General features: G+C 35.1%; 1 protein-coding gene across 5 annotated transcripts in view; it reads left to right on the top strand.

Annotated features, from left to right (window-relative positions):
• DZIP3 (DAZ interacting zinc finger protein 3) overlaps nucleotides 1-24,561 on the top strand; it is a 120,892-nt gene that overhangs the window by 18,875 nt on the left and 77,456 nt on the right. For all 5 annotated transcript variants that reach the window (XR_011074333.1, XM_068546782.1, XM_068546783.1 and 2 more), the window contains 8 exons: nucleotides 945-1,100; nucleotides 6,908-7,024; nucleotides 10,884-10,964; nucleotides 12,201-12,325; nucleotides 14,970-15,084; nucleotides 20,787-20,906; nucleotides 22,276-22,377; nucleotides 23,950-24,042. Coding sequence is in view for 4 of the 5 variants with exons in the window: in XM_068546783.1 (XP_068402884.1) it covers nucleotides 945-1,100; nucleotides 6,908-7,024; nucleotides 10,884-10,964; nucleotides 12,201-12,325; nucleotides 14,970-15,084; nucleotides 20,787-20,906; nucleotides 22,276-22,377; nucleotides 23,950-24,042 (909 nt within the window). In the remaining variant the exon portion in view is untranslated. The remainder of the gene's footprint in view (nucleotides 1-944; nucleotides 1,101-6,907; nucleotides 7,025-10,883; nucleotides 10,965-12,200; nucleotides 12,326-14,969; nucleotides 15,085-20,786; nucleotides 20,907-22,275; nucleotides 22,378-23,949; nucleotides 24,043-24,561) is intronic.

The following is a 24,561-nucleotide window of genomic DNA, read 5'->3' as shown; positions in this document are numbered from 1 at the left end:
GACTATTTTGCGTTTTCAGTGACTACATGGCCTCTGCAGTAATAACCTGTCTGTTCTCATATACAGAGGTCAGTGGCTGCATATTCATATTCCCAAAGTTTCAGCAGGGTGTAAGGACTGTGGTATCTTGTTAAGGTTTGAAGGAAGGCCATCATCCATCTGTTCCAGGATCTTTATTCATTTCTATTGTGCATTCGTTCCTCACAATTAATGTTAATAGAAAATCCAGCAAGACTTGACTATATAGCTATCAGTTAACCATTAACTACAGCTTAATTAAGTCTGTAGGATCAGTTCCTGAAGTCCCAAGATTATTACTATTTATTCGGCTCTGATTGAATTGAGATTATACGTAGAATCATTATATTATACTAATTTATTTATAATTTGAAGTATTATAGCTATTCATTTTCAAATTGCTGTGTTTAGTAGCTGAAGCATTAGTCACATAATGTAAAAAGCACCGTTGGATATAGTTTTCATATTATTTTGTAGAATAATCTATTTAATATTTTAAACTTAGCATTTTTTTTAATGCCTTAAATGGACCAATTCAGTACATGCTGTGTTTTTCTCAAGGGCAACCATTTTTTAAGGCTTAACTCACATTTAAGCCTAAAATCATTCATGTTTCCCATCCCACCACCATAAAAAAAAGACATAATTATTCCCATCTTAGAATCTATGCTTTGTTTATAACTTTTAAATTCATTTATGATGGCCTTCCTTAGATTAAAGCTTCTTGAGTTTTAGTCTTAAACTTTCAGCTATGTTGTAAGTTCCTTGAGAGCAGAGAGAATGTCTTATTCTTATTGCAGTCTGTCAGAGTGATCTACATATAGCATGTAAAAGAACTTATTTTAAAAGAAATACTTTAGCTGGTTTTAATATTAGAGTAAATTAGAACATGTATAATTGTGTAAATTTTTAATAATGTCTTCTAGGACAAACAGGAAAAGAACATACCTACTGATCTTGTCCCTGTTAACCTGCTATTAGAAGTGAAGAAGTTATTGAATGCAATTAATACTCTACCAAAAGGTGTGGTTCCTCATATCAAGAAGTTCTTACAAGAAGATTTTTCCTTCCAAACTATGCAGGTAAGATCATAATTTGATATTTGGAGCAGAAGTGTAGGTCTGTGTATATGATACACTGTGTTCCTTTACTCTCACACTACTGCCATACTCACAGCACTTCTGACACTAGATGTGGGGGTTTAGTCCCACAGCAGTCAATTCTCCAACGTTAGCTGGGTGTCCTACAAATCAATTCAATCCTGACACTGTCTACGTGGACTTAGCATCTAATTCCACATGTTAAGGGCCCAGTCCAAGACTGCTCCCACTTCAGATGCCAATCACCAGTCCTAGGTTGCCCCAGTACTTCTGACTGATTGGCTATACATTGGGGTTCCCATGACCCCTCATGAGTGCAATAATTTGCCAGAACAGCTCACGGAACTCAGGGAAACACGTTGACCAGTTTATTACATGACAAATGATATGATTGATAAAGGATACAGCTGAACAATCACAGGAAGATATACATAGGGCAAGGAAGGGTCTCAAGTGCAGGAGCTTCTCTTCTTTTGGAGTTGGGGGTACATCACTCTCCTGGCATGTGCATGTGCAAACTGGAAGTTTTCCAAAGCCCATACTTTTAGAATTTTTATGGAGATTTCATCATGTAGGCATAATTAATTATTAATTCAGTTTCCAGCCTCTCTTCCCTCTTTGGCGTATGGTGCTGAAATTTACAAGCTTCTAATCATGGCTTGGTCTTTCTGGTGACCAAGCCTCCATCCAGAAGCCCACTAAGAGTCACCTCATTAGAAGAAAAGACACTCCTGTCATCCAGAAAATTCCAAGGGTTTTAGGAGCTCTGTGTCTGGAACCAGAGTCAAAGACCAAATATTGGCAGGAACTGGGGACAGATCAATATATGTATTTCTTATTATGTATATATTTCGTATTATTTTACAGTGACTCTTTTCTTTTCCTTTTCCTTTTCTTTTCCTTCCTTTTCTTTTCTTTCTTTCTTTCTTTCTTTTTTCCCTCCCTCCCTCCCCCCTTCCCTTCCTTCCTTCCTTCCTTTCTTTCCTTTCTTTCTTTCCTTTTCTTTACCATAACAGTGCCACTAAGGTCTTGACATCTCCATCTTATATCTTGTGAAGGGCTTTGGTTTCAGCTTTGACTCTAGACTTTTATTAATTAAATAAAGCTGATGCTAGCCTTTCAAGGATAATGGTAGGAATGTGGGTTAGTAGCTTATAAGCTGTTGACTATAAGGTCTAGTGTTTATTCTAATTCTAATAACTCACAACATGCCACTCTGGGAGAGGAAACTGCTTTCAGTTTTCCTAATTTGTAAAATACTGACAGATTTTTCAAAAATGTAAAGTATAAAGAAAAATAATAAGACCTGGATTTTTTAATGAGATAAACATTTTAGAGAATATATTGTCAATTTGCATCTTAGAAATAGTTTTTCTAGATAATAAGTTGTGAAGCTTTCAACACAAGTTGGGTATCAGTTTATAAATTAATGGAATTTCCCAAAGTTAAAGAAAATGATCTTCTCTTCTTTGTGACAATTAATTGGGGGGCGGAGACAGAACGCCATAGGTGTTCTGAAAAGGCCACATTTACCTTTTCTGTTAAAGAATATATCATTAATTATTACCATGAAACAAATTAATACTATTATGATTAAAAATTTTAAAAACTCTAAAAATATCCAAAGACTTTATATACAGCTATAATCTTAAGTGAGGTAATTTACCACAAGTATGAATTCTGGTTTGAAATTGATGGAATAATGCCACTATTTCCCTCTTATCTTTTGGAAATCACCCAGAAACCACAATAAGAAATAGAAATCAGTAGGCTTTATATATATAAACAATACCAGTTAGAAGGTAAAAATGAAAGAAAAATATTTTTAATAGTAACAGAAAAGATAAAATACCCAGGAAGACACTTAAGAAGTATACAAGATATAAACTAGTGTTTCTCAAAGTTTTTCCTAAGCCACTTACGTGAGCCTATCTGACCCCCATACTAGTCCTAAAGAATCAAAATCTCTGGGGGAAGGTCTGGGAATCTGCATTTTAGCAAGACCCCCACACACTGATTTTTTTACATTAAGTTTAGAAATCAATACTTTATAATAAAACAATAAATAAAAATTTCTAAAACTCTATTAAAGGTAAGATACGAAGACCTGAATGGGAAGCAATACATGTAGGAAGACACAATGTGATAGAGAAGTCAATTTTCCTGAAATTAAAATTTACAAATATCATATAATTCCAATAAAAATAACAAAAGGTTTTTTTTTGTTCGTTTGTTTTTGTTTTTGTTATTAAAAGCTAGTTCTAAAGGGAGATTAAGGGAAGAATAGCCAGGAAAATTACGAAAGAGAAGTGTGGGAGAGAAGGGCTGGGAATTTGCCCACTTTGATATTAAAACTTACTATGGGGACTTCCCTGGTGGAGCAGTGGTTAAGAATCCGCCTGCCAATGCAGGGGACATGGGTTTGAGCCCTGGTCTGGGAAGATCCCACAGGCTGCGGAGCAACTAAGCCCGTGTGCCACAACTACTGAGCCTGTGCTCTAGAGCCCATGAGCCATGACTACTGAGCCCGCGTGCTGCAGCTACAGAAGCCTGCATGCCTAGAGCCCATGCTCCTCAACAAGAGAAGCCACCGCAATTAGAAGCCCATGAACCGCAACGAAGAGTAGCCCCTGCTCACCACAACTAGAGAAAGCCCACGCACAGCAACGAAGACCCAACACAGCCAAAAATAAATTAATTAAATAAATAAATTAAAATACAAGAGAAATTCCAGTAGTAGATCCAAATACATTCAGAAATGTTATGCGTAATAACAAAAGTTGGTAATACTAAAGGGGAAGTGGACCAGTCAGCAATCCCAGTGGAAGATTTTAACATAGCTCTCTTAATAAGTAATAGAACATGAACACAAAATTAGTAGAGCTGTAGCAAACTTGATGTAATTGACTTATATATATGTAACAGTGACAAAATATATATTCTTTTTAAATGCATATAACATTTACAAAAATTGACCATATACTAGTTCACAAAGCAAATCTCATCAAATTTCAAAACACCAAAACATGCAGAGCATGTTCTCTAACAACTGTACAATTAATTTAGAAATTAGTTACAGATAGATAAACTAGAAAACCATTGTTCCTAAGTTAAGATATATACATCTAATCTAGTTAAACCAGCGATCAAAGAAGAAAGCACACTGGACGTTAGATAAATTTTGGAACTGAATGAAAAACATATATCAGAATTTGTGTTATTAGATAAAAGCTGTGCTGCAAGGATTATTTATAGCTTGAAATGCATATAATAGAAAAAGTAGCAAGGTTGAATATCAGTCATCTAAACATAAAATTCAAGAGGCTAAGGAAAGAACAGCAAATTAAAAACAGAGTCGAGAAAAGAATAAAGATAGCTAAAACTAATGAAATAGAATAAAACAAACTAGAAAAGGTCAGTTAAACCAAAACTTGGTTTTTTGAAAAGACCAATAAAGTTGATAAATGCCTGGTAAGAATGTTCAAAAAAAAAGAAGGCAAAAAGAACCAAAATCATGAATGAACGTAAAAACATCAGTACAAATTCCATAGTTATGTATTTTGTCTGAAGGGGATTAAGAGGTGCAAACCTACAGCTATAAGATAAATAAGTCAAGGGGATATAATATATACCTAGGGAACATATCAGTAATATTATAACAAGTTCGTATAATGATGGATGTTAATTGGTCTTATTGCAGTGATCATTTCATGATGATGTCATAAGAAAAATGTCAAATCACTATGTTGTACACCTTGAAATATAATATTATATGTTAATTATAACTCAATAAAATTATTTTTAAATTCCATAGTCATCTAAAGGATAATACAGAATTCTGCTACTTGCAGTGGCTGCCTGGGTTGGTTTAGAGCAACCTTCTTTTGAGAAGAACTAGAAAAACAGGACAGAATCTTTTGCTTATTTGTGCTTTTCTTGCAGATCACTTAATTCAACTAGGGACTGAGATGATTCCAAGCTTTACTTCTGTTCCATGAAGAAGAGTCTATTTGTGGTTTACCCTTTGTAGCAGATACTGTCAGTGCCCTGCCCATACCCCTTGGCCCCTTGAACTCTATCATTTCAGTATACTCTGGACAGTTTCCAATTTTCAGTATCTACATCTCTATGCTTCAGGCCTTTCTTTTTTTTTTTTTTCTGGAACTGCAGAAGGCTGTAATTCTCATGGCAGTTTAGAGACCCCAAGGAATTAATACTCCCCCCTTACCTCAGAAAGCACTCAGTCAGTAAACCTTGGGAGTTATTATATAAATATCCCAGTTCTCTCTCCCCTTAAGTTGGATAATACTGAGGCTTGACTTTTTCAATGTTTTTCTGTTGTATTAACCTTAGTCATCCACTGTGGGTAACTAGCTTAATAACACACCTGTTAATTTAAAGCCTGCTTTCTCTTCCCTGATGCCCTTCTCCACTCCACTACCATTGTTCTCTGCACCTCTCAAATAAACTACTTGCATTCAAATCCTTGTGTTAGGGTCTGCTTCCAACTGGAACCAAAACAGACACTTTGACTCTAAGGGTAAATTTCTTCAGGGTCCCAACCAAAAGAATAAGGTGTTTACCAGGGCCCCTCTTCCTTGATAGGTCATACACTCCAATTTTCCCTCTAGCTCTGCAGCTTTGTGGAAAGCTCTGCCTAGCATTTCAGCCTCTCAGCCATAACTGAATACAGCAATTGCCTTAAGGAGAAAAGTGGCTCCAAAAGTCAGTCTGCTGTTTCTGGGCCTTCCTCCTCTATTGCATGTTGGCCCCAGAGATTTTCAGTGCCTTGGTAGCTTTCCAAACAAAAAAAGTTTTTTTTTGTATTTTATCCAGCTTTTTTAGTTCTCGTTGAGAATATTGCTCTGAAACTACCTAAACTGTTTGGCAAAGATGGAACTTCAGTGTTATGTTTTATATATCTATTCAAATTCAAGAGATATTGTTGAGTATATGGTTGGATACATGAGTCTGGAATTCAGGTGATAGTTCTGAGCTCGAAATAATAAATTTGGAAAACTGTCAGTGTGTAGACGCTATTTAAAAAGATGACAGTGGATTACTTTATCTAGGGAATGTGTGTTGATAGAGAAGAGGTTCATTAAATAGAGTGTTCTGGAGACTGAAGTAAAGTATCTAGTTAGGCTAGGAGAAAAACAGGGAAGTACTGTATACTGGAAACCAAGTTAAAGTGTAGATTAAATTTCCCACATAGATAATACATCATTAAACAAATAATGTAATTTAAGCCAAGCATTTGTGGGTACAAGGCATTGGGGAATGGACACAAAGATAAGACATAGTTAATTCCTTTCATTGCATCTATGTAAATAAACTATGGTACATAATAAATCATATATTAGCTTGGTTCCAATTAGATGACAGCATAAGATGGTTTGCCTTGGTGTTGGTATTTTTAAAGCCAGCATTCCTATTTACCAGAGATTCAGGGCTGGAATGAAGATTTTTAGCTATGTTAGAGAATAGAAGGTATGAGAATGAAGTGGGATTATGACTTTCCTCTGAAGTAGGAGTGGACATTGCCAACCCTTCAGCAGGCATAGGAATGCTTTTTAGTATCTTGAGGAAGTAGTTACAAAGATGATTTGTCGAACTACTTAAAAACAAACAAATATGAGAACAATTTTATCTAGGTCATGTGGATTTTTTAAAAAATCATCTTTATTCTCCAAATTTTTTACAATGAGCATGTATTATTTGTATAATAAAAATCAATGTTGATATTTGCTCTAACTTAAGGAAATTTTCAACCAAATTATTTTCCACAGAGAGAAGTTGCAGCCAACAGCCAAAATGGGGAGGAAATTGTTCCTGCTTTGACTTTACGTTTCTTAATAACACAACTGGAAGCAGCACTTAGGAACATTCAAGCTACTAATTTTACTGTAAGTGTTTTCTTTTTGAAAGTTTGAAATAATGGACTTGGACAACATTTTTTCAATGAGAGAACAGTCAGTGTATGCTTATTTTAAGGTGTAGGACAATTTGTATTTTCCTCATTTACCTCTAGAGAAAGGTACACATAGATTGATTTCTTTCACATGTCTTGTACTTTCTTATGACTGCTTCTCTTTAATGAGCTGATTCTAGTTTCCTTTCCTACCGTAACTGTTCATCTTAAATTGAGAAACTTGAACTAGTAAAAATGGGCTTTCCCAATTAGAAATGGAGAGTCATGAACTTTTTTTTTTTTTTTTATGCAATCAGCACTTCTTTTTTTTTTTTTTTAATTTTATTTATTTATTTATTTTAGCTGTGTTGGGTCTTCATTTCTGCGCGAGGGCTTTCTCTAGTTGCGGCAAGCGGGGGTCACTCTTCATTGCAGTGCGCGGGCCTCTCACTATCGCGGCCTCTCCTGTTGCGGAGCACAGGCTCCAGACGCGCAGGCTCAGTAGTTGTGGCTCACGGGCCCAGCTGCCCCCCGGCATGTGGGATCTTCCCAGACCAGGGCTCGAACCCGTGTCCCCTGCATTGGCAGGCAGATTCTCAACCACTGCGCCACCAGGGAAACCCCGAGAGTCATGAACTTTAAAAACTACTCCTTCCTTTCCCCCTAATTGATAATCAGCTCCTCTTTTTACTGATATTTCTGTTTTTTAATTTGAAGTATAGTTGATTTACAATTTTGTGTTAATTTCTGCTATACAGCAAAGTGATTCAGTTATATGTATATATACATTCTTTTTTATATTCTTTTCCATTATGATTTATCTCAGGATATTGAATATGGTTCTTTGTGCTATACAGTAGGACCTTGTTGTTTATCCATTCTATATGTAATTCTACTGATATTTCTGTATTTGTAAAAATTGGAACTTCTGTCATCTATTATTGAGTAATCATGTCAGATAAAATTGACAAGACATACTTACATGTTCAAGGTCAAGTGATACTTCAGAAATAGAGAAAAATCTGAGGAAAAGTAAACATTGCATCAAAAATAAGAACCAATAGTAAGGACGTAAAAGGAAAAATCAGTCTTTTGAATAATTTGAATCAGTAAAATAAACTAAGTTTCGCACACATGTAGAAGATGGATTAGAGTTGTCTTCAAGAATGGACTACCCAGGCGTCAAACAAAGTAGCCTAAGACACCACATCCCATATTATAATAGTATACAAAGAGATGGAAAAATCATCCTTTTTTAGGATTCTCAGGACAGGTTCTAAGACGTATATATACCACCGTAAAGGAATTCTAGATGGAGTCAAAAGAGGGAACAAAGAAAAGTAGTTTGCATCAACATGTAATCCCAAGAACTTCTGGGATGCTGCAGACCTGCTATTTCTCCCAGTGACCAGGTTGCTAAGCAGTGAAATAAATCACTATAAACTCAGCATTAACAGATGCTGATTGCTTAGCCTTCTCTACTTAGGCATTACTTCAAAGATGAGTCTTACACTAAGAATGGAAAAGTTTCCTCTGTTGGTGGCACTTGTGAGCAGAATCAGAATTGTCACAATCAGAGCAGCCTACTGCTATATCCAAATGTGTCTCTCTGTTCCTCAAGGCCACCAAGGAGAGGCGAGGCAACCTTTTAGGAAGTGGCAGTAGGGTGGGGGTGGGGGACAGCTGCCAGTAACATCCATTTAGTTCCAGTACCTGGGATACTCTCTGTTAATGGGGGGAAGGTAGGAAGGAAAGGGCAGGGCCTTTAGGTTAGAAATGTACCATTTGCATCTTTAAATTCTTTACATTCTACATCTAATGAAAGCATTACCACAATTTTGCATCTTATCTTGTTCTCAAATGCTCTTTTTTGTTTAGAATTGTATGAGCCAAGGACTTTGTTGTAGTATTAATGAAGCTAGTTTTTTAAAAGTTACAAAATAATAGTTCACACCTATTAGTGTTTGCTATAAAGCAGACACTGTTCTAAGCACTTTGTAAGGATTAGCTTATTTAGTCTTCACAAGCAACCCATCTCATTATTCCCATTTTACAGATTAGAAACTAGGGCACGGAGGTTAAATAATTTGCTTAATTCATCAAGTAGTAAGTAGTGGAGTCAAGATACAAACCCATGTAGTGTTGGCTTCAGAGCCTCTGCAGAGATAGGAAGTTTAAGGTGGAAACCAATTGGATGTTACAGGGGAGTTTGTGTTTATAAACTCACTTGGCCCATTGATAACAAACATACATGTGTATTTTCACTGAAGTTAGTTTGAAGCTAAACTCCTAACCCCAGCCAGTTATAAATATATACTGTTGGCCATTATACTTTTTGTCAGTATAGAGCTTATGAAAAGAATGAACAATATTTTTCTCCATAGACATTTAACTTTTTATTTTGAGATAATTTTAGACGCAGAGAAGTTGCAAAAATACAACTTTGTACAATACAGAAGTACAGAGAGGTCCTGGTGTACCCTTCAGGCAGTTTCCCTCAATAGTTACATCTACATAACAATATATTATCAAAACCAGGAAGTTGACATTGGTACAGTGGGTGTTGTGTCAGGGGCCTCCAACCCCCATGTTCAGAAGGACTGATGAGACTCAGTATATAGTTGTACTCATGCTGAGATTTATTACAATTATATAGTAAAGATACACACCCAGACTATAATGGTCAAAACATAACATAGGCAGAGTCTAGAGGAATCCATCTTCAGGCTTCCTTATGTTTTCTCCCTTCCATGAGGGGTTACACAGAGTACATTCCTTCTTTCCCTCCTTCGCAACAAAAATGCAGCAGTGTGTGTGTGTGTGTATGTGTGTGTGTGTGTGTGTGTGTGTGTGTGTGTGTGTGTGTGTGTGATATTTCTGCCCAGGGAAGTCCATTAGAGAATCAGTGCTCAAGATTTTTATTGGGGGTTGGTCGTGTAGACACCCTCTGCCTAACATGTATCAAAATTCCAGATTCCCAGGAGAAACTTCCTGGTGTTCAGCATAAATCACATAGTTGGCACAAACATTCTAGGAACAGTGAGACACCCCTGTCAGAGAACAGTGGGAACACTCTTGAAATCCAGATTTATAGATACCAGCCAAGGTCAGCCTTGCAAGCAGACCTTTCTAAGGATAGCATTCTCAGGCCAGCTGTGATAAGTTTTTTATGCACAGGTGTGTATAGTTCTGTCCCATTTTATCGCAAGTGTATATGTTTGTAACCACTACTGGAATCAGGATAAAAGAACTATTTCATCACCATGAAAATCTCTTATGCTACCCCTTTATAGTCACATGCACCCTTTACCCTCCTCACTCTCCCTAACCCCTAATCTATTCTCCATCTCTAATTTGGCATAGACCTTTTTCAAATGAAGGAAATATTTGTGTTTTAATTTTTCATTAAATAAGTGATAAGCTTTATGTTCATACTGTTATAACAAAACCCACACGTGGACAATAAAAGACTTTGATTTAAGATATCATTGTATTTTTTAAGCTGGATGGTAGTATTTGTTATTATCTAAAGTGTTCCTATACAAAAATATCATGAGAGAAAGAGAGAATTTTTTGGAAAGTTTTAGTATAACAAATCTTGATGGCATTTGCTTTCATTTTCTTTGATCAAACTCTAATGTTTTATTTTGAGATTATTGACTGTCTTCTGGGTCAAACTATTAAATACATCTAAAATGAATTCTCTGTAGTGATTATTAGATGATTGACAATATAATGATAATTTTAACTATTTTTAATAGTTATTAAATAGGCCTAGGATATTTAATTAAGCTTTCTACACTAAAAAGTAGCATAGTCTAAATAATCAACTAAAGTATATTTTATCTTTTTAGGCACATCAGATTAATATTGGTTATTATTTGACATTACTATTTTTATATGGAGTAGCAGTCACTGAAAGAGGAAAGAAAGAGGTATGTAGCATGTGTTATTTGCACATTATAACTCTCTTCACATACACTGACTTCATTTTAACAAATTAAAGTGTTGATTTTTGACATTCTCTAAAAATTGAAACCACTCTGTGACTTTTCTGTCATATATTGAAAATGTAGAGTAATTATGCTAGAGACTATATTGTGAAACTAAAAATATTGGTAGGGGAAACTTAATGTTAGCTTATAACTTTATTTTATTTATCTTTGAAATACTTATCACTTATATAAAACAAAATTGTTTAGCTTCTTTCACTTATATAATAAATTTTAATCCATTTTTTAGTGTAGTTTAATCTCTCTGGTCTTTATCTTACCCCCTTTGTAAAATATGAGTTTTACCTCAAATTCTTTATCAAATAAAGTGAAGTGCAAAAGTAAAAATCGAGGAGGTAAGTAGGTGATTTCTAAGGGTTCTTACAAATTTAAATACTCTTTTTCTTATTTTTAATGATTTCTCAATTGCAGCCTTGATATCTCTTTTACTTTTTGTATTCCTAAATTTGTACTCTCTACTTGGTTTCATAAATAAATAAATCTGACTTGTTAATTAGGTGAAGTAGAATTTATAAGCACCAAACTGAGAACATTTCCACTTTAAATAATTTCACATAATGCTAATTATGTAGTGTGATGTGCTAGAGAATATTTTAAAATGAGGCCATGCAGCATTTTTTTTCCCAGGGAGACCGGGGCTACTGTGCCTGTTTTAATAATGATAACTAAAACATTTATTAGAACTGATTCTGTAGTTTACTTCTAAACCTATATTGCTTATGATCAAGGTGGTCATTCCTCAAAAGAGACTATATGTGTGGTCAAAAAGTCACTTATTTCCTATTTGAAAAACTAGGAAGATTTGTGCTCCAATTAGAATGAAAAATTAGGAAGAATTATAAAGAACTATGTTCCCGTAGTCATCAGAAGAGCCCTTATTTTGGCTAGTAATATTTGTCAGTTTTAGATATAAAGATTGTTGTTGTTTTAATATTCACTTTGAAACACTGGTTAAAGATCTTTAGTTCTTTTGTAAATAACTAAAGCACTGAGTACATTATTTATGGGATTATATACAGAGATGTATTAGAGATATGAATAAATGACTGGATGAATATTAAAGCTGCCCTAACTTCTCCAGTTTGGGAAATAACTGTTTATTGTAAAAGGAAAAAACTGACTTTTACATCAGCCAAACCTAGCTTTATGTTGCTACAGGATTGTATAGAAGCTGAGAATAAATTTCTGGTGATGAAGATGGTGATCCAAGAAAATGAAATTTGTGAAAATTTTATGTCTTTAGTTTATTTTGGACGTGGTTTACTTCGATGTGCTCAGAAGAGGTAAGGATTTTAATTAATGGGTAGATCTTGCCTATCAACTTTTAGCATTATGTAATGGGAATAAAGTTTGTACAATATACCAGGGATCATGACATTTGTGCTCTACTGATTCTTTTCTCCATCACTGATTCTATAGATAATTTCTTTCATGCACTTGAGAATATTAAGTATCAAACTTAACAGGCCATGGCAATAAAAGGTCGTATAGCATAGGCATTAGGAACATAGGCTTTGGAGTCTGATAGGCCCGGGTTCAAATACATTTTCTACCACTTATCTAATATATGACTCTAGGAAATTTAATGTCGCTAAGCCTTATCTTTGGAACTGATACTAGTGCCCACCTCATAAAGTGATTAACAGTGCCCAGGACACAAAAATGGTATTCTTAATAGATAATTAATGGTTGTAGTTATTAATGTTATCACCACTTGGAATAGGTATTTAAGTTATAAATGAGCTTATAACTCATTGAAAGGGTCCAAATTCTGAGTCTGGGAGTATTGGGTATTACACACTTAGTGAAATTGTACAGGAGAATGTTTATGGACCATCTGTTCACTTCCCATATGTAGATCCTTAGCCACTTGTAGCATCATTCATTCATTTTATTTGCTAAACGTTTATCATATTTTAGAGACTGCTTTAGGTGTTGGGGATAAAATGGTTTACAAAATAGAATAGTTCCTGTCCTCATGTAACTGACAGTATAGTGAACGTTACAGACCTTAATCAAATAATCAGTTATATAAATAATCAATTATGAAATGTGATAAAGTGCTATGAAGGAAAATATAATGAAAAATTAGTCTTTATTGGAACCCCAATGTCTTTCTGGGAATCAGAAGTCTCCTTGAGGAAATAATGTTTGGCTGGGATCTGAAGGGTGAATTAGGCAAAATTTACTTATGCAAATCCTTATGAAGGATTACTGCTGGGCCCAACCATTGAATCCCTAAAAGCATCACTTATATGGTAGTTCCTTGATTCTTTGTAAGGTTGATCTTCTATCCTCTGGCATGCCTGGTTTTTAGTGTCCAGAAGATGTCCCAGTTCCTGTTGGTTAGCATGATGTCATCAATGTAGTTGGCCAGTGTGATGTTTTGCAGAATGTCAGGATGATCAGAATCCCCTTAGTCTATATTGTGGAGAGAATTAACATAGCTCTAAGACAAGACAGAGAATCTGTACTGCTGTCCTTTCCTCAGATATGTGAACTACTGTTTATTTTCCTTATTGATGGGCATTGGAAAGAAATCAATTTCCCAAATCATTGACACTAGAAAGCCCAGTCGTCTGGCAGCATCATTTACTTTCATCCCTGGCCTATAGAGAACAGCCACCACTGAGCTGCTCAAAGACACTGATGTCCTTCTCACTCTGTATTTCTTATTACATTAATGGATGGAATGTCTTCTGGGCCTTTCTAGGGAACATTGTCTAGTGATGGATTCTATTTTCTTATGCAGTAAGTCCATTCTAACATCTTTACCTCCCTGAGCTTTCTTTAATACTCTGCCAAGAAATTTTCAACATTTCCACCTCAATTACTAGAGGCCATTGTGGTTTCCAAGCTTCAAGTAGCCTTCTCAGCAGCATGTTAGGACTGGCTTTGGGTGTCCTTGCTAGGAAAGTAAATGCTGAATTATGGAAGAGTTGCCCCAAATCAATATATATTTCCCTATCAAGCTATATATTTGACCTTTGGTTCAGCACTCTTAAGATCCACTCCCAGACATGTTCCTGCCAGTACGTAGTAGTCAAGTTCTACAATGCTTATGGTGAATAAGCTTTTTCTTCCTCCATTTTCCCACTTGGGCTTTGCTTATACTTGATCCTAGATTTTTTTGTCTGTAGGCAATGAGCAGATATGAGAGGATTTTGAGAAGGAAGTGTATCATCTTTTGAGACATGTACCTCAGATCATATTTTTGCATGATCTACTTGTTCCCTACCAGAGTCCTGATAGTACAATAGTTCTGTTGAGGCTATGCTTTTGGTTTTTGCTGTTGTTCTACTCTTGTGATTAACTACTGGGCCTCATTTTCAGCATGGTCTGCCTTTATGTTTAGAGTTGGTCAAGGTTTTTGAAACGTTACCAAGGCGGCCTTTTAACTTTCATGGAGTATCCTTAGTTGATAGTAGTAGTCCTGTTGAGGCTGTGTATTTGGTTTCTTTTGCAGTTTGTTCCACTTTGTGATTAAATCTGGGCCTGATTTTCAGCACAGGTTATCTTTATGTCTGTAGGAGATGAGGGTCTCTTTAAATGGTGCCCTCAGAGGCCTCTGTCTTTCATTGTGTCCGGGAGTCAATAGTTGGCTGACCTGTGCCATTTTCTTTCTTCAAGGCTTCCAAGACAGTAAAAAAAAAAGCCAACCAACTCTACAGTCCCTTTAATTACCATGGCCCCCATAATGTTCAGGCTTGAGCTACTACATAATCTATTGCCTCCCCTTCCACCTGTATTTCATCCCAATCTACCACAGGTGAGAGTCCTAGTGTTTGTATTTCTATAGCATGCCAGAGGTTATCACCATCCTACTTACTACACACACACAAAAAAAAGGTCTCTTGTTGTCTAATTGGTAAACTGTCTACTTACAGAGTCCTGTTCAAACTAACCCTATTTTAAAATGCCTTGCAGGTATAATGCAGGACTGCTAGAATTTCATAAAAGCTTACAAGAAACAGGAGATACAGATGATCACTGGTTTGACATAGATCCTATGGAAGATGAAGATTTACCTACAACTTTTAAAGTAAGAAATTATTTAAGAATAACATTTCATCTGTGGCTAATCAGAATCATCTTTGATAAACTGCAGTTTATGTTAACTATGTCATTCTATAGCAAACACATTCTTTTGTTGGGCATTAGCTTTTTGTATGAGAAACAACCTTGATTCCATTATCTAGTGCAGAATGTTAGTATGATTCAACAGAGAGAAATGAGGTGGCTGTGTTAGCATTTCCAAATAACAAGATTAAAAGCTGTACTAGTTCAGTACTTCACATGGCTACAGCTAAATGTAATAGTTAACTTCTTTTTTCTGACTATATTTACCATTATTTTGCTGTTGATTTAAATTTTAAAAGTACTAAATGCTTACATCAAAAAACTTGAAAAATGTAAAAATGCCAAAGATAAAAGTAAAATTCATCCATATATTTCTTCAAATGGAGAAACCATTGTTAGTATTTTCATTTATATCTTTCCATACACACATGTATAAACACTCTTTACCTTTTATTTTTAGTAAATTGGTGTGATGTTATACACATTGATTTATAGTATGAAAATATATATTATTGTGAATTTCCCAGCAAGTAGATTATTATATAGTATAATTTTTTCATAGTCCATCTTAAACTGTGCTTTTAATTTGCTTAACCAATTCCCTGCTATTGAAGATTTAGTTTATCCTAAACATTCTAGTTTTTCACTATTATGGAAAGTGATCTTTTTGTATTTCTCACATCATTCCCTTAGTATAAATTTCTAAAGGTGGAATTGTGAAGTGTTTATACACTTGTACAGTTATTCATGTACGTTTCCACATTTCCTCCCAGAAAGTGTGTAACCAGTTTATATTCTTAAGACAGCCTTTGAGAGTTTCCATTTCCCCACACCCTCTGGATATTTTTTACCTTTTGGGTAATTTTTACTCATCTGGTAAGCCATGTTGGTCACTTTTTATTTGTTTAGTATGAAAATAGCTACACTCGGCTTCTTTTGGTTAGCGTTTGAATGACATGTCTTCTTCCAAACTTTTACTTTAAACCTTTCTGGATCCTTATATTTTAGCTGACTTTAAGGCCAAGTGCATTCCTCAAAATAAAGAGGGATGTTTTATAAAAATAAAAAATTCAGTTTTCTAGGAAGCTGTAACAACTCAAAGTTTGTATATACCTAATAACATAGCCTCAAAATACCTGGGACAAAAACTGGTAGAACTAAAAGGAGAAATAGAAGACTTCCCAGTCACAGTGGAATATTTTAATGTACCTCTCTCAGTAATCAATAGAATAAGCAGGCAGTCTTTGGTGTTGGCCAGGATAATCATATGACTTTTAACTTTGACCTAATAAAGTAGTAATTTTATACATTTTTGAAAAATATTGAATTTCTGTGTTTACCTGGAGCAGCCCCTACCTGGTCTTGGTTGTTTTTCTTTTTTTTATTTTATTTTATTTTTTTATTATTTATTTATTTATTTTTGGCTGTGTTGGGTCTTCGTTTCTGTGCGAGGGCTTTCTCTAGTTGCGGCGAGCGGGGGCCACTCTTATGGCGGTGCGCGGGCCTCTCACCATCGCGGCCTCTCTTGTTGCGGAGCACAGGCTCCAGACGCGCAGGCTCAGTAGTTGTGGCTCCCGGGCCTAGTTGCTCCGCGGCATGTGGGATCTTCCCAGACCAGGGCTCGAACCCGTGTCCCCTGCATTGGCAGGCAGATTCTCAACCACTGTGCCCCCAGGGAAGCCCGGTTGCTTTTCTTTTTTTTCCTTCTCCTTCTAAAATATTTTTATTTCTTATCCAAACTTTCTTATTTTTATTTTATGCAAAGTAATACATGTATGCAGTTTGTCAAGTAATATTAAAAGGCTTAAAAATTAACGGTCTGTGGTTCATCATCTCTAATTGTAGTTACTGACTATGGGTAACTTCTTCCAACCCTCTAGGCATTTTCCTTTGATATTTACCTGTATTTTTAAAAAGCTATACTGCTATTTAAAAAATTTCTCCATCTTAGATATTATCTTTTGACTTCCTACTGTGGAAGAGGAAGGTTTAGTAGCTTCCTTATACATCTCCTTCACACAACACACTTCACTTCCCCATCCTACTAATAGTTATAAGTTTTTATTAAATTGGCCTTAGGGTTTCCCTTTACTCTATTCCTGGGAATACCCTCACCCCTTTCCTTTGTAGATCCTCTATTTCTTGGATCTCAAGTTTTCCTCTTTCTAGGTATAATCCCTTGTTTTGGTGGTGCAACTCATCCAGCAGCTTCCTGGAAAAGGGTACTTGCTTGGGAGATAAATTTTTTGAGCTCTTTCAAGTCTCAAAATAATTTATCCTTTGTACACTTTATTTATATCTTGCCTGGGCATAAAATTGTAGGTTGAAAATCATTTTCCTTCAGTTTTTAAAATTGTGTTTCTGTTATCTTCTAACTTCCAACAGTAGTATTTTTGAGAAATTTGATGTTCTGATTATCAATCTTTTGTTATAACCTATTTTTTTTTTCTGGGAATTTTTAGGATATTCTGTATATTCCTAGTGTTCTGAACTTACGTTTTTTGGTTCTGGGACATTTTCTTTTTTTATTTATTTGATGATTTCTTCTTCATTTTCTCTTTTCTTTTTGAAATGTCTTTTATTCAGATACTTGACATCCTGGACTGAATTTCTGGTTTTCTTATTTCTCTGCTAATTTTTATTTTTTGTCTTTTCTGTTTTAAATATTTATTAATTTATTTGGCTGTGCCTGGTCTTCCGCGGCATGTGGGATCTTTAGTTGCGGCATATGGGATCTAGTTCCCAGACCAGGGATCGAACCAGGGCCCCCTGCATTGGGAGCATGGAGTCTTAACCACTGGACCACCAGGGAAGTTCCTAATTTTTTGTCTTTTTGTTCTACTTTCTAGGAGATTTTCTTCATCTTTTTTGCATAGAGCTAATATTCAGCCAGTATACACTAGTGCTATCATATTAGTTCTTATAATGTTAAAATATTTCCATATTGCTTAGAAAATAGTGGCTGCTTCAAAAATAGTTGGGTAACCAGCCACCATTCCAGATGCCCTGGACTCTCCTCCAGCCCTCTCTCTCCATACTTCTTAAGTTAAAATCCAATAACTAAAGGTTTAATGTCCAATAGAGCAGAATGCTTCCATGATCGTGCTCTGACTCTAGGCCAGCATGTTCTTAATCTGTTATAAGCGGTCCCTATGCCTCTCAGCCCACCAAAAGTCCTACTTCCCAAACATTGTATTAGTTTTTCTTTAAGAAAACTTAGAGGGCTGGCCTGTACCCCTTTATCTGGCACTGAGGAGTTCCAGGTGAATACCACCAGAGGCCTGCCCTGCCCCAGTTGCTCCTATCCTCATGTGTCTCCTTAGATGAACTCACCCTGTTGGGGGGGAGACTGTACTCCTAGAGTTGCTGGCACCCTAGCAGGGGAGTGTCCCTTCATATTGTTATTATTTTCAACATTACCCTTGTTTCTATCCTTCTATTGAATTTTTGATTTCAATGATTATTTCAGCTATCATCTACCAAGAGTTTTCTTATTGTTATGAATGTTACTTTTTTTCAAAAAAAAATAATATCCTGTCCTTTTTTCATGAATTTTAGAGGTAAATGTTAAAGGTAATGTTAGCTAGATCATGTAAGGCTTTATAAACCAAGTAAGGAGCTCAGACTGTATCTTGAGGGTCATGTGAAACCCCTCAAAACTTTTAAACAGTGGGGTGTTATAATCAAATTATAGTAAAATATGACTTATAGAATTTAGGACTTTGAAGAGTTTCTGTATTTATGGTAAGGGAGGAGTTCAGAAAGTAAAAAAATATTAATAAAATAGTTACAAATTGTAGTTAGTGTTCTAAAGAAAAACAAGGGACTGGGACAGAGAAAATGGAGAACACACAGACATACACTTGTATACCTGCATATATCCATATTTGTCTATATGTATATATGCATAAATGTGTATGGGTATCTATGTGTAGTGGTTAGGAAAGACCTCTCTGGGAGGTGATATTTAAGTTGGAAGCAGAAGGTTGAGAATGGAACTAGCTCTGTAAAGAGTTGGGTAAGAGCATTCTAGGTAAACAGAATTGAATGTGGAAAGGCCCTCAGGCCTTGAAGGGCAAATTTGAGGAACTGAAAATATAAAATCATGAATTTTATAGTGAGTGAGACTAGAGATGAATGTGAAGAGATGGACCAGAGATGGCTAGGTGTACTGGGTTCAGATTCTGCAGGTTCTGCGGGACCTTGCAGTCAGTCTTGGTAAGGGTTCTGGATTTTGTTTTAGGTAGTGGGAAGCCATTGAAGAGTTTTAAGCAAGGAACTGACAATGATCTTTTGTTTTTTTGCAGAGAGTGCTTTGAACACAGTAGGCAAGGAAGAGGCGGACCAGTTAGGCAGTTGTTATAGTCAGTAATGTAGGTAAGACATAGAGTGGTAGCAATGGAGAGAGAATTAGAAAAATTTGCAGTATATTCTGGGAGAAGACGCAACAGTACTTGCTGATATATTGCATGTAAAGGGTGATGGAATAACTATACAATGGATGACTTCAAGACTACTGGCTTGAACCTAAATAGATTGTGGTAGATGAAATTGATGTAAGTCCCATGAGGACTAAGTATTAACCTGCTAAGTTCACTGCTGTATCCTTAACATCCCTTAACATTCATAACAACCTGGCCCATAACAGACACTCAGTAAATATTTATTGAATGAGTGAATATCAGTGACTGAGGCAGAAGATGAGGAGTAAGGAACAAGGAACAGATTTTGTTAGGAGACTCACAGATCAATATTGAACTATTAAGTGTCAGATATGTGAAACCACAGTAATTATATACCTACTATGAGTCCTATCCCTTTGTTTTCAGCATCTCCACTTGACTATTGGTTATCCTCACAGGATATACTACTTTCATATTGATAGGTCCTTGAACACTGCTTCTTTATTTCTCTCTTGATACTTAAAATTTTCTAGACAACTTGATCAAAACATTTTTATTCCTCATAAAATTCTGAATGCCATTAAACAAATGTTACAAATGCTGACTTGATTTGTAAAATAGTCTGTAGAGGCTTATTTTATCATGTCTTATACCCTCAACATATATGGGTATGTCCCTCTAAGGGACAGTATTAAGGACCTGTTTAACTTAGACTTGATAATGTGTTTCACAAACCTTTAACTAGCATTTTAAAATATGGAAATTGCATTCCAAGTTGTAACTCTGAACACTGGAAACATACTTCTGTACCCTGCCTCTGCCCCTTCTGGCTGAGCAGCTTGTTGCACCACTACAGTAGTTCCACTGCCAACATGGTGTCTTGGGGGCCAGTTCTATCAAGGACTCTCTTGGGTTTCCAATGATTTCTTGTCTCTCTGTATTTATATCAGAGCAAGTAATTCTTGTTAGGAACATGCTAGGTGTTATGAGTTAGAATGAAGAGTAGACATATAGCTTTGAACATAGACTTTTCTCCTTTCTCCATGTTTGTATTCAATAAGAAGTGTAGTATTTCTTATTTAGGGCCTTTCTATGTATTGTTTACTTTGAATGAGGGAAATAGGTTCTATAACTATTTTTAAAAAATATATACAACACCTTCAAAAAAGGATATGAAATGGAAATATAACTTAAGGTAAGATAAGTGTTGTAGTCTTTTTATTACTGATTCATGAGATTTATTTTTATTTTTAAAATTTAGGACCTTCTTAACAATTTCATCAAGACAACTGAGGGTAATATAATGAAGCAGACCATTTGCAGTTATCTAGATTGTGAGCGATCTTGTGAAGCTGACATTTTAAAGAACACCAATTATAAGGTACTATAATTACCAATTAACTGAATATTTTAAAAATGTGATTGTAAAGTTAAACTTAGATAAAAATTATTATATTATCGTGCATCAAAATATTGTTTAAAAAGTACTTAGTTTAATTACAGTGATAATGCAGTTGAGAAGCTGTTTGAATGTCTCAGAGCTTAGATTCATTGTGATCAGGAAATATTTATATTCTTTGAGTCAGTAAAAGAATGAATTGGCTTTGCTAGGGTTTTTGTAATATTCACAAGTTTCTGAAGTTATAAGAAATATTCTTGTAATCATATAATGGAAATTATCTAAAATATTCTTCATAGTTAGAAATGTTACACGTTGAGAATATTAGCATTTTACTAAGGAGAAAGGTTGTCACTCCTCAAGAATTATGTTACTAAGTAAGGATCATTATTTCTTCTGTGGGCCTTGGGTGGGACACACACACAAATAACCAGCCTTGATTTGAAGAAATTCAACAATCAAAGTACTTCAAGTCTAGTTCTCCCTGGATCTATCAGAATAAGACTGTGGAAAATCACAAGATAAGCTGAGATGTTGTCATCAGTGTAAATCTGACTACTTCTACAACATTGGAAATCTGAGTTGAAAAGCATGATGTATAGAGCAAATGGCGTAGATGGGAAGGAGGAGAAAGCCAAGATCTATTCATTAGGGTAAGATGGATATTGGGAAGTGTAGGCCTGGTGAAGTGCAGTGCTCGGGGCAGGTCAGGGTCAGTCCTGGTTTCGGTGACATGGTGATATGGTCCTGTGGTTTCCCAGGGAGGCATCAGGGTTCCAGTCAAATGGATAGCATGTAGCAGCAGGAAGTCTTGGCCACAAAATTTAGATTTTTGTCATCTAAGCAGTGTACCTATTTAAAGGAAGCAGGACTGTGGTTCCCAGGGAGGGCACACTAGGAAAGACAAGAAATCTATACCTTGGGATAATGCAGTAGCTCAGGAGCCATTTCTCACCAAGATAGCAATCTAAGGTCTGGTGATTGGTGACAAAGAAGTTTTGGGGAATAATGGTATGGAATTGGGGCTGAAAGAAAAATGTAAAAGTTGAGGTGAAGTGGGGCAGACAGCATGTTCATCTACAAAGGTCACTCACCAAGTTTCTGATATTTTGTTGTATACAGCATATGGAAAATATTACATTAACTTATTCAAATTATTGCCTATTTTTTTGTCTTTAGTGATATAAAAATGACTTGTATAGTTCTTTGATTACCAGTGATCTGTTGATAAATTTTCAATGCCATCTAAAGCTCATCTAGTTATAGAATAATTTAAAAAATGACTTAAGGTGGTATTTTCTATATCTACATGGATTACTATTTCTTATCAGCAGCTTTTATTCTTTTCCAGGGATTTTTTCAGTTAATGTGCAGTAAAAGCTGTTGTGTTTACTTCCATAAAATTTGCTGGAAAAAGTTCAAGAATTTAAAATATCCAGGTGAAAATGATCAGGTATTATATTTGTTCTTCCTTAAAAACTTTACTACAGCATATCCTCCTCTACTCTTTCCTCTATTTTCCCTCTTTCCTCTTCATTTCTTCCTGATCACATCCTTCCCCCTCTTTTTTTCTCCCTTCATTTTTTTTTTTCCTATTCTCTCTGATGCTTTTCTCCTCACTATTTGTTTATCATCACCATTTATTAAACAGGTCTTTGTAGGAAATACTCTGCTAGTTGCTTTGCTTATTGATTTCTATTAATTTGTTCTCTTCCCTTTAGAAGTTTATACTCTTAAGAATAGAAATATTGTTACGTATATTCACATAAAGGACATAAATAGAATCACTTAATAAAAAGAAAGGACAACTATATAATTTTAAGGATAGTTTCTATTTTAAGGGAACAGTGATAAATTTATAGTCTTCAAAAATATGCTTGTATTATTGGGAGTTCCCTGGCAGTCCAGTGGTTAGGGCTTGGCGCTTTCTCTGCCGGGGCCGGCATTAGATCCCTGGTCAGGGAACTAAGATCCCTCAAGCCATGCAGCATGGCCAAACAAACAAACAAACAAACAAAACAGCAAAAAACAAAACAAAACAAAAAAACCCAAAATATATTTGTATTATTTATATTTGCCTAAAGTCATATAACTAAATTGAATTCTTTGCCGCTAAAATTAAAGTAGAAACCAAAAGCCCAATTCTATATTAATTACTCTTTAATGAGGTAATGGCCCTAAGTTGGGTCTATAATGTTTGGTTCTAGAGTGTTTACATTGTGCAAACAGCAGAAAACACTTATAAAGGGATTGTGGTGGAACAGAAAGAGCACTGTATATGAAGTTGAGAGTTCCGAGTTCAAGTCCAGATTGAACCATTTACTAGTTTTCTTTGCACTAGGCTGAAACTCATTTTTCTAAGCCATATAGTGAGGATAGTAATACCTACTTTGTAAGTTTGTTATGAGGGTTAACAGGTAAAACAGATAAACTTGCACTGTACATTGTAAAAATCATTATATAAAGCATTATTATTCATTTTTTAAGCAGTGTGTAAATACTTTTCACTTTCTCTGATTATTAGGGCAATCCATTTTGCTCAACTTTAGAAAGAGATGTAAAAGAAAACTAAGTAACTTAACCAGAGGAAATAACAAGGTCAGAATGAGAAAAAGGACTCAAATTCGTTTTCCCTGGAATCCTCATATATCTAATAGAAATTCAGTATTCCTTTTTGCACTTACTTAATTAGTATATTTTACTTGAAGTTGCTTTTATTGGGGCCAGCAAATACATTTTAGTTTGTAATATAACTACTTGAAGATTTTGAAGTAGAAATGATGAGAGAGAAAAGTGTAGTCATAAATTTTAAATAGAAAATCCATTGGTATAAGAAATGGACTATCTTTGAACAGGTAACTCTCAAATGTTTATTCACATCTTTTGTTTTACTGTCTAGCAGTATCTGCTTCTAACTTTATTTAAATATAATCAGTCTTGCACATCAGCGGGTTTTTTCTGTTTTTATTGTTTGTATTATTTTTTTCTATTGATAACTTATTTTTTTTTCTATTGATAACTTTAGAGTTTTAGTGGGAAAAAATGTTTGAAGGAAGGATGTACAGGTGACATGGTAAGGATGCTGCAATGTGAGGTACCTGGAATTGTCAAAATTTTGGTGAGTATCTTTCTCTTATTTTTTTGCTTTCCTTCACTGGAATGATGTTTTTGACTTCAAACGGATTTGGGAATTGTAGTAATAGTATTCTAGCCATATTCTCTTTGATGGGACTAAGCTCTCTAACCTTTTTATTGCATTGATTTCTCCAAAATAGTATTTAAGTGGTACTTAAGAATAAGAAAATTTTAAAAATAAAGACACACACACATACACACACAGAAACAGACAAAGCAGGCCATGGCTGTAGCAATGAGGAAAGTCTTTATCATGAACAAAGGATGATAATCTAATTCTGTTCCACCTATGGTTAAAAATAATTTTAGATTTTCTGAACACTTTTTTAGTCTCTAAGCATCTTCCTATAAAAATATCTATAGAACATCTCATAGAGTAACTGTTACATAAAATGCACTTAAATGGTATCCATTTTATTTTTTTAATTAATGAAATATCTTGTTGAATTTTCAGTTAATTAGTAAACAGACCAAAATTATAAATAGGAATATATATATTTTT

Source organism: Eschrichtius robustus, chromosome 6 (assembly GCF_028021215.1).
Source record: "Eschrichtius robustus isolate mEscRob2 chromosome 6, mEscRob2.pri, whole genome shotgun sequence".
NCBI classification, from domain to species: domain Eukaryota; kingdom Metazoa; phylum Chordata; class Mammalia; order Artiodactyla; family Eschrichtiidae; genus Eschrichtius; species Eschrichtius robustus.
Note: the sequence above shows the minus strand (reverse complement) of the source record. Positions and strands in the feature narration are given on the sequence as shown.